The sequence below is a fragment of the Aptenodytes patagonicus genome, chromosome 6 (assembly GCF_965638725.1).
Source record: "Aptenodytes patagonicus chromosome 6, bAptPat1.pri.cur, whole genome shotgun sequence".
Taxonomy (NCBI): Eukaryota; Metazoa; Chordata; class Aves; order Sphenisciformes; family Spheniscidae; genus Aptenodytes; species Aptenodytes patagonicus.
In genome coordinates this window covers 32,638,567-32,651,217 of record NC_134954.1, presented here as the reverse complement: position 1 = coordinate 32,651,217, position 12,651 = coordinate 32,638,567, and the positions used below count along the sequence as shown (strand labels likewise).

The window sequence follows — 12,651 nt, the reverse complement described above, 5'->3', positions numbered from 1 at the left end:
CCCTACTGGAATAATGTTTGAATTTTTCTGCCAACTACACTTCAGCATTTCTGTACTGGCTCATAGCTTGGATATCTTTCAAATTTAATTTCAGCTTAGTTTCTTGAATTTGGAAACATCTTCTGCCGATGACCTCATCATCCCTGTATACGTGTTAATTTCTTAAGACTTAAAATACTGTCAGACACTCAGCTTGAACACAAATTTCACAGCAAAATTTCCTTGACTTTTGAAATTCAAAATTTCATGAATTTTATCATCCCTAAAGACAACATCCAAAACACACCTTTTTTTTTTTTTTTTAAATATAGATATTCACAATGTTACAGTAGTAGAAGTTTTCAAATCATCTCAGATTTCCATATACAATGGAGAAGTGAATTGCTGGAACTGAAACTTGTACCTTGTTAATAATGCCATCGTTTATATTTGCTATTTGGTGCATTTGAACTAATCAAAGAAGTCACTTTGTTCCCACGTCATCATAACATCAGCTGTTCCCTTCTCACCCCACATAACATTTGGGTTTTCTTGGAGACCAACAGTTGAATATTTTCAGTTGAAAACATAGGTGTTGGGGCAATTGCAATAAGAAGTTTCCAACAGTTTATAGAAAAGAGCCAAGTCAACAAAACTTCCAACTTTGAGAGATTAAGACGAGCAGTAAGCATTAAAGGCTTTAAAAATGTAATGCTAGCTCAACTATCCTGAGTTGCAATTCACTAAACATAAAAAGTAATTTCCCCATTTTACTGAAGTTCAAGTTTTGTGACACCTGGCAGGACGAAATCCTGGGTGAAAAGCTAGAGAACTTATAAAGGTTGATCTTGATGGTAGAACTTGTGAGTTTGAATAATTGTGGATTAAAGATGACAGCAAAGACCTCTACTCACAAAAATACTGTGACCATCACAGAAGATATGAAAATTATTCACACTGAAACCCTCTGAAAAATGCATTTTGGTAATGTACAGCAAAGTCAAACCCTGGTTCTATCACTGCTTGGGTTCATCCAGTAAACACATCAGGTCTATTCCCCACATCTCCAGCAATTGTGAAAAAAGGTGGCACCGGCTGAATCATAAAGATAAGCCCAGTACCACTTACCCATACCAGAAGCGAGGATCACTGGATATACAGTGGTTGAGATTCCGGTGTGCCAATGCCTTCTTCTTATTTAAGACAAATTCTTGTAATTTCATCTTTACTTCTGTGCTTGCCACTGCACCTGAAATGTCAAAAATAAAAAAAGGTTAGTTAATCAATTCACATACTTTAAAGAATTTAAATTTCTAAAAAGATTCAGAATTAAATCTTTGATTTCCAGTCCAAAAGAAGAACTTTTCTTTCAAAGAGAAAAGAACAAAGTGCCTCCATTAAGGAGCTCTCCTTTTTTTTTTTTTTTTGCCTTTAGCTTTGCATATAATCACAATGTATGTTTGAAAACAGATATTTAATCAGAGATTTATCATTTTACTATAAAAGATTTCTGAAGAGGATTTTTACACTTGCATAAAAGTACACTTAGAATAAAGCACTTGTACTAGGTATTCCAGCTTTCTTTTAATCAAAGGTATTTAAGAAAAAGGGTCTTGTGCACACTCAAATTTTTAAATGTCACATCTGCAAGCAGAAGGGGAATGAGACGAATGTCTCATATGTAGATTTTGTCTTGAAAACTCTTGTAAATAGGGACCCCTTTGTTCAAAAGTATCTGCGTACAATAAGACCTACATAATATTCCAATTCATTTACAAGTGTGCAATCTATTTCTTCAAATAGAAAAATCTAACATTTAAAGAAGAAAGTCAGTAATTTTGTAGTGTAGAGTTAAAATGTCAACTGTGTAATTTCCAATCATTATTTCCTCCACAATAGAGACCAGTCTGTTTTACTACGATGATGGATTAAAATTATCATTCGGTTGACAGAACAGATTCGCAGGCAGAGTTCCTGATGGAGTAATGCATAGAAAGTTTGGCAAGCAGAACATGTGGAAAATGATGGTTCATCTATACCACAGCATAAAGCAAGAATTCCAAAGGAAAATATCTGGGCTACAAGAAAATGCAAAGGCCAGGAAAACTGTCTGCTCTACTGGGAATAAAAAATTAAAATACCACAGGGTGATATTTTGTCTCCTGGATCCTACTCAACAATGACATTTGACAGACAGGGAAAACAATTTTTTTGCATCTCCACAAAAGAAAACTGCAAAATTTCTATAAAGCACTGCCTGAAGATGTAATATTGTTCAACCACTGAAGCCATGTTGAAAAGCTTGAAAATTCACCTTTTTGGAGCCCTGCGTTTCTCACTAGCTCTACAAACATCGGTTTGGCAAGTAGCCCAATGGGAAGTTCAACTGAGGAGCTGGAGATAAATTCATATGAGTGTAGCAAGCCACATGGCTAGACCAGAATAGGTGACAAATTCATGCTTAAAGGCTTTCTCTCTCCAAAAAGTGTCATCTTTAATCTATTAGCATCTTCGAAATAATCAAACGTGGCTGTGTTCTGTCAGTTTTGGATAAATCTGACGTTATTTAGAAGACTTGAAGCTAAACAGTTTTGGATCCTGAGGTTTACAAAAGCTCCCCTGGCATGCCTTCCTCCTTAATTAGAAGCTGAAAGGCCCCATATATGCTTAACAAGACAAAAATGTGCAGGCTTCCTCTTCCCTGGGCAATGCTGGAGCCATGGACCAAGCTGTCACACAAGACCTTCTGACCATTACTCAGATCTTGACCCTTGAGTTGAAAGATCAAAAGGAAAAAAAAGATCTAATTCACTTTTAATATACTATACTGGGTTATTTTGGACCCAGTCACATTGTTACAGGCAGCACTGTGCAATACCCAGCAAAGGTGTTAAACAGGGCTCTAAAGGCAGAAAGGGACAACCTGTCACATACATGATAGTATACACCATGCAGGTGTATAAGCAAAGAGGACAAGAGCAGAAGTCAGACATCAAAAGCCCATACATATGGAATAAGTCCACAGGCAGGAAGCAAGACACTCAACCCCAATGGAAGCAAAAGGCACGGCAGAGTAAAGGGATGAGAGAGAAGGAACTGGAGAGCAAGAGCCCACGCAGCAGCCCAGGCTGGGGGAGCAGCTATGCACAGTGGGGAAAACCAAGCTGTGAAGCTGGCCTATTCATTTCGGAGGGCCTGAGTGTTTAAGAGGAGCAGGGAGCAAAGAGCACATCAACTGATAAGCCTGCAAACAGGAGAGAGCCACAATGAGCAAAGTACTGCAAACAGGATGGCTCTAAAGAGCCAAAAGACTGAGCCAGGTTACTACTGCAGGGACAAAAACAAATTACGTATTGTCCCAGGATCAAATAGTATCCAAATATAGGATAAGGCAGGGGTAGTGGGAAGAGAATAAGGGAGGGCAGAAGCACGACCAGGCTCTCATGGAAGGAGGAGGTCACACAATGTGAGAGCAGAGGAGCAGAACAAATGAAAATTAACGGGAGAAAGCCCTTAATGATAGCGTGGGCTGATCACAGCTGGCCAACTTGTAGAAGTCCAAGACAAGCCAGGGTCCAAGGCTGCCTGAGCAGCAAGGGATTGAATGGTCAGAAGTGTCTGGAAACACCAATGCACAGGACCGGTTCTAGGTTCAATCCTAACAGTGGAAAGACAGGACGACCAACTATCACTCCTTATCCTGTGCAAAATCCACCTTTACTTTCATATACATTTTCCTTCCCTTCGTGGAAGTCATGCTTTTGAACAAAAGCTTTATGATAGCAGATACCAGTTTATGAGGGATAGGTTAAGGCTCCCGAGATGAGAATGCAAGGAGCTGATATTATGTTAATTTAAATCAATTTGTGATTTGCCTTCTAAAAGGTAAAAAACAATGTATTTTGGCTTACAGTGATGGAGGAAGGAGGAAGAATAAGCTATACTCTACATCTATTACACACTTCATATTTCAGATCAGGACAATTTTAGCTGTGTTGCGCTTAGCAAAATTTTCTGATGTGAGAAAAATAACTTAAGTATTCTTAAGAGCTGAGGTGCTATAATGATTATACACCATAGTACTTCTTAAATAAAAAGTAATTCAAAAATAAAACTGTAGCCATGGGAACAGGATCTTCAACTTAACATCCCCAAATTCTGGTTTCTTCCTCTACACCTATGCGTTTCATCCAAAAGGTGCTTCGATGCTTTTGCCATTTTACAGAGATTCAGGCATTTTTGTTTATTTGCAAATTACTTTAATGAGAATAGCCAGATATCAATTTTGCAGAGAGGCCCAGCAAAACATTGATACAATATCAACAGCTGATCAGAACAGCAGGGTGAAGTGGAAATGCTTATAGCTTTCATCCAGTTCGAACTGACTGCCTTTACTTTGGAAAATAACACAAAGCAGCCAGAGGACAACAGAAAGCATCGCACGTGGCAGCCAGCTGGGCACCAGAGTAGCCAACCTGCATTATCATCACCTTTCCTCACTCCTGAATGTTAAACTGCTTCTTTTAACTAGATTCTGATCCTTTGGTCTTTCTCCTACTATTTAAAATGAGCGAAACCCAAACCAAAACCACACACAGACATGTTGGACCTACACTACAACCTTCTTTACAAAGATATTGGGATAGGTCTGTGCATTCCCTCATTTTGGCTGCAGCTTGAAGTCTGCCTTTGCAAGAAGTACATGCAGGGAGTGTGGAATTCAACCTTCAGATAATTTTTTTAGTCTCCTAGACCCCAGTCCTTTCTTACTAGAAAAATTCTTCTTGGAGCTTTATGGTCCCCAAACAGCATCCCATCTCCTGGTTCCCTTCAGCCCTTTCTGCTTCCTCAATCGCAGGCTTCTTTATTTCATTTGAAATGAAGACCTAACGAGTTGATAATACAACTTGGCTGGTATTTGTCCTCCCATTCACTCCTAAAAGAAAACCGAACAAGCAACCAAAGTGTCTTTGATAAGGGGATTTGTGAGGCCATAATCATTTTACTGAATCTCGTGAAGTGCATAATGACACGTGGGAAAGCCAACCACAATCTGTAACCTCATGAAAGAAGTACTTTCTGAATGAAAACACTTTAAAGCTAAGAACTGAGAACTCGGCTACATCTTAAAAGAGTGAAATTAAGTAAAAGAAATGCAGTGTGCATCTGGTGTATTTTATGGGCTTAATATTCTGCCTCCATTAGGAACGCTGCCAAAAATACTTCAAAAAACGTTAAATCAAGTAAAGAGAAGATACGCTTCCTTTTGAAAAACACTAAAATGGCATTTAGTAAGACAAAAATGAAGATAAAGCATAGAAATACATTTCTCCCTTACCCTCAATACCTCCTAACAGTTTACATAAGCTCCCTGTGCAGCCAAGCTTTGTAGAGAGGCTATCATGAAGGTTTCTCCAGCTTTATAAAGCTGCTTTATGGCTTCCATTCATCTGCTCTACCTGTCATCACTGAAACAAGTGAGCTTTTGCTACTTACTCTCTTTTCCTTTCTCTTTGTTTTTTAGCTGCTGAAGTTTCTGTTCTCGGTGCTGCTTCTCCAGCTCCTGCTCCTGTCGGTGCTGCTCCAACTTCCTCTGGTGCTCCAACAGCTCCTGCTGATGCTTCATTGCCAGCATCTCCTGCTGCTGCTGCAGAGAAGGGACGAGGGGAAAAAGAGCAAATTAACACAGTCAGATTACCCAGTGCTAAACCAGAAGCTGCTATCAGGTGACAATAGCATTGTTTAATTAATAGAAATAGGAAAAATGGCATTTTCCTCGTCTAGAGGCTCCTGCACTAAGACTCACAGGCACTTTGTGTAGCCCCATTTCTAGTCCAGGACAGCACTTATGCTAAACCATAGGCACTATATGCTCTGGGCTTCAGGGCATGGTCTGTTTACAAGCACAAGCATACTGTTCAGAAAGCACCTAATTTGAAAAAGCGACAAAAAGCTTCCACCCAAACAGGTGGTTCCCCAACCACTTTGCTGCTGCCAAAGGGTGCGGCTGGGTCCCCACTTCTGCTCTGCGAGCCGTCTGCTGCCACCACTGCCCTGCCGGAACCTGGTGCCCGGAGCCTGCGCTGAGCCAGTGCAAACTGCTACTCCAGGTGGATCTTCATTTTCTCTCCATCGTCTGTTTTAAGTAAAACCCCAACGGGAAGCTTTAATTACAAACACTCATATGTTCACCATGTACAAACCCTATGCTGAAGGAATACTGTTGAGCTCACCAAGTCAGACATTCGCAGAAAAATACGCCATCATCAATGCAGGCTTTGCAAGACCAGTTCAGTTCCCTTGCGCATATGATTTTTTGAATAATCCTTTAATTATATGACTTTGCACTCTTATTTCTCCAACAGTCCTTCTCTCTGTCTCTGTATATAGAGGAGTTCCCATGGACTGGGACATCTGTATCTTTTTAACTTCATCAAACGCTGGTCACTTCCCATCTGCCGTGCAAACCTCACACCCCAAGCTAAATGCAAAAGTACTAGCTGCCTTGTGGGCATGATCACCACCCATTTCTGAGCCTAATTATAAAAGAATTGATTCATTATTAAAAAAAGTTCCAATAACCTCTCAAGGAAGGATTTACCCGGCTCTCTTGACTCGTACACATTCACGGGAAGAAACGAGAGACAGGCTGCCTAATTAAGGTCAAGATTTGCAAAGCTATCATCAAATGGGACATTCAAGACTTGAAGCACCAAAGGCTCCTGCCCCTGTCCACTGTGCAAGTACCCCCTCGGGTCTCCAAATCCCAGCACCTGGAAGATGTGCATGGACACACCAACCTCCCGGGAAATTTGGGGTGGATCTCCCCAGCCCAGAACATCCTTTCTGGGTCCAGGGGGGAACTCCCACAGGGATTGGAGGCAGCTGTTTGATCTGCTGGGCCCTGGGGCAGTACCTGTCAGTACTCAGAGAACACCCCGTGTCTTGACAGCCAGCCAGGAGCAAGCTGGGCTGTGGAAAAGCAGAAGACAAATGACAAGCCTCAGCAGCCTGCAGCTTGGCTAGGTGTGAATGGATCTCCATGGGGCTTGCAAAAGGCGCTTCCCCTGGCACAGGGCTTCTCCCTTGAGTTCCACTGAAAACTGCTTTTCCTTAAAAAAAAAAAGCTCAAACTAAGATTTACCACCTCCCAATTTCATTTGCACCCTCTCCAGCAAGACACACGCTAAAGCCAACTACTTGGGCTGCTCCGATTACCCTTGCAAACCCCCCTGAATGTAGGAGCACTGGCTCCTGCCGGTGTAAGGATCACCTTACGTCCACCCCGCACTCTTTACGTTGGCAGCTTATAAACTAGCAGATTGATTTTAAGCTGGCAACCTTAACCTTCAAAACCCTTACCACTCTGGCGATGGATGAGACTTCTCCGAGGCTGGATTTAATGCATGCCTGTGCTCAGATACCACCCACTGCTCCAGGTTCACAAAATCCTCTACATGGAACGGGACTGGGCCAAGCCATGGCTATTAAGAGGGGGAACCTGCTCCCTCCAAAAATGTGTTTCACTCCATCCTTCTCCAAACCCTGACAGCACGTGTGTACACAAGACTCCCACCCCACGCACACTGATTTTTCCTTCTCCTTTTGCACGTTTTTCTATTTATGCTTTTGACAGCAATTTCTTATTTTAATTTGTGGTATTGTACATTTGTACCATCCAACATTTCAGCCACGGATACACTATATACAATACATATAAAATTATACAATTCTATATAAAGATGAAAAAAAAATAATGTAAGAGGTACTTTACAATCTGCCTGGCTATCTGCTGGAAACTCTTGATGGAGGAGTCCCTGCTGCTGCTGGTTCCAAGCAGGCAGACTGTTGTAAAACACCGAACCTCAGTTAGCAGAATTTGCCGTGATTGCACCTATGTTTCCCTTCCTAATTCTATTGAATTTTATGTAAACAACAAAAAACCCAGACTCTAAAAACCTACAAAAGGAAAAAACAAAAAAACCTAGAGAAAACTAGTTATTTTTGTTTTATAATTAAGCAGCAGCTTCCACTAACACATCTCCATTTGGAGAAAGAGTATCTTTTCAGACTTCCAGCAAGTCCACCACATGGTGGGCTTTTATAACCTAGCCATAGAAAGTATGTAAATGAACAATATTTAATGCACAATATGTTAAAACAGGTTTTGTTATTTTTATGAAATCAGGAGCCTTTTCTCTCCATCTGCAGTCTTCTAGGCTTTGCACGCTATGCTTCCTGCAATGGTTTACATACATTAGGATGCTTTAGAAGGAACTGTGCTTTCATTGACATCTGTAGTGAAATGTAAATGAAAAGACCAATTTGTATCTGGATGGCTTATAGAAGTTTCATTAGAGATGTATTGTTTCTGCTGATTCTGACCCCAGTTTCCAGAAAGTCTATTCTTAATATAGTTTTCAAATCTTTTCAAAGTTGGGGGGGGGGGGAAAAAAAAAGCAACCTCTCCAATCATACCCATGAAAGGCGAAAAGAAATCACTTTGTTGGTGTCTGTCGTAGCCTCAGAAAATGACTAAAGAAAACCCATTCGAGTGCTCTGTCTGAACTGTGACGTCTTCTTACAGCATGAATATTTCTCCACACTTAGGGCTGAAAGCAAACCACACAGACAGTATTTGACAGGAAATATATGGTGCAGGCTCAGCAAAACGCAGGGGCGCTGGCGATGCAGTGCTTTTACCAGCTTACCAGCCCAGGCAATCCTGCTGCACAGACTGCATCCAGGTTTCACAACTGCTCCAATGACCTCAGATAAGGATTTGGGATGCTGACCCAAGGTGAGGCTTGCATTGCTCATCCTTGCTGCTACTGTTACCCATCTTGTTATGTTAGAGCCAGAAGGAATATAACTATCACATTAAATCACAGTTTTCTGTGCAAAAAGGCCCTTCTTCGCTTTAAAAGCATAAGCTTTAAAACTTGCTTGATGCTAGACTGTGCCCCAATTTTATATTTTGGGGGGTTTACAATTTAATTTTCTGATTTAACAATGGGTTCTTCTGCTGATGCTTTCTGAATAAAGACCTATAAACAGCAAGAGAACCCACCACTGACTGACTAACAGGAGAAGCAGGAAATCTGGTAACATACAAAAAGCTGTCCCGTGCACAAAATAAACTGAAACTTCAGAAAAATATGAGCTTCTGCTTCAGTTAAAGCAACCGAGGCAAATTTTAACAGGTAGTGAGCATTCAGACCTGTGCGTGGTCAACTGCAGCAAGGTCTTACCCCCCTCCAGCACCACACACTAAGCTGCTTCTGCCACGGTAATGCCCACACGTTGTGGGCTTGGTCTGGCATTTAACCTTCCCTTGACTATCTCAGTGGAAAAAAAAAAAAGCCTACTGGTGTCTAAAGGAAAAATGTTTCAGAGCTGCATTTGAGTGGGACGCAATCTCCCACGCTTGGTTCTTTTGGAAAATGCCCGAGTTAGGAATCCATAAGCATCTCTTGAACTGCAATTCATGGCATACCAACAGACGCTTAGGTTGCTCTGATAAGGATTATTAATTAAAGAGCGAGATCATGCTCACATACCACATAACACATTAGATCTCTCTTGCTGGCAAATGAATCAACAGCGACTCCGCAATGCCTGTGTGTTAATTGCACATAGCTGGAGCAGTGTGTTTTTTCCCCAACTGTAATGAAATTTAAATATTTGTGAAATACAAAGTGATACGCCAAGGGAAATCCCTTGCATTCAGACTAATTCAACTATCAATTTGAGGAGCATACCGTGTGACAGACATGCACACTGTATTAGGGAGTGCAGCTAGGAATATCTGAATTAGGTGCTCTTGCCAAAATAAGTATTTGTAAATATTTATAACTATGGGGATTCCTGCATATGTTTAATGACACTGCTTCCACTATTTATGAAAACTACACAAATGTTCAACTGTACCTGTAGTTAGTGTTGCTGGTGCTTCTTTAGCATATATTAATATTAATAAATGTAGTAAGGAGAATGTAGAGCATTTCCAGGTATTTATCAACTGTCAGCTAGCCGTGAGAACTCAGTGGTGCAGTGGATTTTGCCATCACATTCCTCAATTGTCTTCAGTTCTCAAGCATGTCTACCTAGAATGGGGACTAACACCTTATCAGTAAGCACACTATCAACTTCCACTGCACAGAGAAACCTCTCTTTAAGCAAAGTGGAGCTAAAACGGTTTCCTGTAGTCGTTACAACAGAAGTGGAAAAGCAGCGCTCCAAAATCTTCCAGCAGCCTCAGCCCAGAAGCCAGCCTGTGCCCTCCTGGGAAGTGAGCGGTGCTGACAGCAAAGATCCCATTGACCAGAGAGAACGAGGACATATTTCATGGAGACATGTTGCATTAAGACTTGCATAGCCACTCCTTGATTTGCTAGATGAGTAGCAAGAATGTGGGTCCTTCCTGCATCCCAGTACCCTGCAGAAACTACCTTATTCTTCTCCCAGAAGCCAGGCACTGCACTCTGCCCACACTCCTCTGCTTCTCCCTTCCCATACAACCGTCATTTTAAAGTTGCTTCTGTCATTTGCTTCACACGCTGCGGTAAAACTGATTAAAATCTGCAAAGCAGGAGAGGTTTTGAAGCTTAGACTATGGCTCCTAGGTTTTTATAATATGTATTTTGAATAGCTTACTGCAATTAGTGGAAGACAGCGTAAAAATATCTGTACCCAGACAGCTCACACTTACTCATGCAGATAATCACACATGCAAGTCTGGGTGAACAACAGTTGGCATACTTATTGCCAATAAACATTTCCTGGGATCCAAAGTAGCTTAGTGTTGTGTCCAACTCCTAACTTGCATCTCGATCTATGCCTGAGATCATCTACTGAAGGTAGTCCAGCATGGTGGGACGTCACCTTGAGCACTTCTGCTGCTCTTCACATTTGCAGGCAATTCCTACTTCCTCCCAGCACAAGGCAGCTAGGTTAAGAAGAAACAGATGAAAAGGTAGCCTGATCTTCCGCATACAGGTCAGCATTCCTCCTCACACATACATGTGGTTTCCCTCTCAGACCAAGATCATGCCGGCACAGTCCAGCCTGTCATAAGATTGCAGTCTGAGGACTTCTTCCAGGCAAGCTCAGAGACTTTGTACAACTACTTCATCTGCCACCCCTGAACAAGAGGTTAGCCTTCTGATGGAGGCAATAGCTTCAAAGAAGTTGTAAGGATGTATAAGTTAAATACTAGCTTCAAAACCAACAACTTAATGCTAGACAAGACCAAAAAAAAACCCCAAAGCAGATCTTCTCAGCACCCCCTGAACTTGTACTCTTAAAGGCTGAGTTAAGGCATGACACAGTAAACGCTTTCAAAAGCTTCACGTAATTGTCCTCTCACCTAGCAGGCAGCAAGGTTCGGGTTTTGGTACAAATAGTGTTTTTAAGGCAAATCATCTGCCACCCTCTCTGGCAAAGTTCTACAGTTTTGGTGGGTTAAATCAGGTATTTACAAAGATCTGGAGCTCAGATTATGTGAAAATAAAGGAAAATCGTAGGTGATAACCAAGAAAGAACTCATCAAAACATGTACACATCAAATCACCCCCCGAAAAATTATTAGCTATGGGTGGAAGCAAAGCATGGATGTCAACAGATTTCTGGGATAATTGTTGTACTGGGTTATTTTAGAGCCATCTCAATGCCATTCCTTTGGCCAGACTCTCTGCTACATGTTCTCCCCATCCTGTTTACTGAAGTCTCAGGCTGTGGCTCTAGTTTCAGGATTCGCTCTCTTGGCTCCATTGTGGCGTGTTTCAGATAACCCTTGGAGCACCGGACGCTAGTCAGAATTAATCAGTTCTACTGGGAGATGGGGGTGGAGGGGAAAAGTTGTGGTTTTCAGCAGAAGCCAAGACACAAAAATCTGAAAGCACAGCTCAGAATAATGAACGTCTATGATCTCTTTTCTTGGACACATCAGCAGCTGAACGTATATTCGGCGTGCTGCCCTCCAGCTATCAGGCAGGCTGACACAGCAGACAGTCCCATGCCAGAAGTTCCCGCAGCCAGCATCTCTTCGGTACGCAGGGAAACGATCCTTCCCAGCAGACAGCTTCCTGGGCAAGAGACTGATCTTGGTTAGACATATCCTACTGAGAATGTCTGGTGTTCAAGTTTATGAGGCTCAAATGTCTCCAGGAAAGGGAATGATGGTTATGTTCCTTGATCACCAGCTCTAGGTGAAAAGATCCCATGTTACTAGTTTGGCAGCTTATATATAGACATATAATTTTGTATCCCAGTTTCCTTCCTATCCCATTACTGCTCACCTCTCCTAAAAGGCTGAAAGCTTGCACAGCAGCTTCGTCCCTCTAAGCCCTGAATATCTGCAAAGGTATAGCACAGGGAATGCATTTTGTATGTGCCTTTTGCTCCCTGACTGCCATTCGAGTCTAGTTTTTACCCTTTCTCGAGAAGCAGAGTTTCTGAGACCCTTTGTAGAAAGCAGTGAGCTCCATTTGTAGCATTCAGCATATTCAGTTCCCTCTCCCATTTTCCCCTCTAAAGGTGAGGAAAACTCCTTTGCATTTGCCTCTGCTGTGCTTTACATGCTTTATTATAGAAGGGGAGGACAAATCCGTACACCTTGCACCAGGAGCAGGGAACATCCATCTGACCATGGATGGCAATAAGGCATCTCTG

General features: G+C 41.8%; 1 protein-coding gene across 9 annotated transcripts in view; it reads right to left on the bottom strand.

Moving 5' to 3' along the window:
• Positions 1–12,651, bottom strand: part of HDAC4 (histone deacetylase 4) — a 264,132-nt gene that overhangs the window by 99,199 nt on the left and 152,282 nt on the right. For 7 of the 9 annotated variants that reach the window (XM_076341997.1, XM_076342001.1, XM_076342002.1 and 4 more), the window contains 2 exons: positions 5,476–5,626; positions 1,108–1,228 (listed from right to left, as the gene is read on the bottom strand). In XM_076341997.1, the coding sequence (XP_076198112.1) occupies positions 1,108–1,228; positions 5,476–5,626 (272 nt within the window). The remainder of the gene's footprint in view (positions 1–1,107; positions 1,229–5,475; positions 5,627–12,651) is intronic. The other 2 variants (XM_076342000.1, XM_076342006.1) reach the window with 1 other exon arrangement.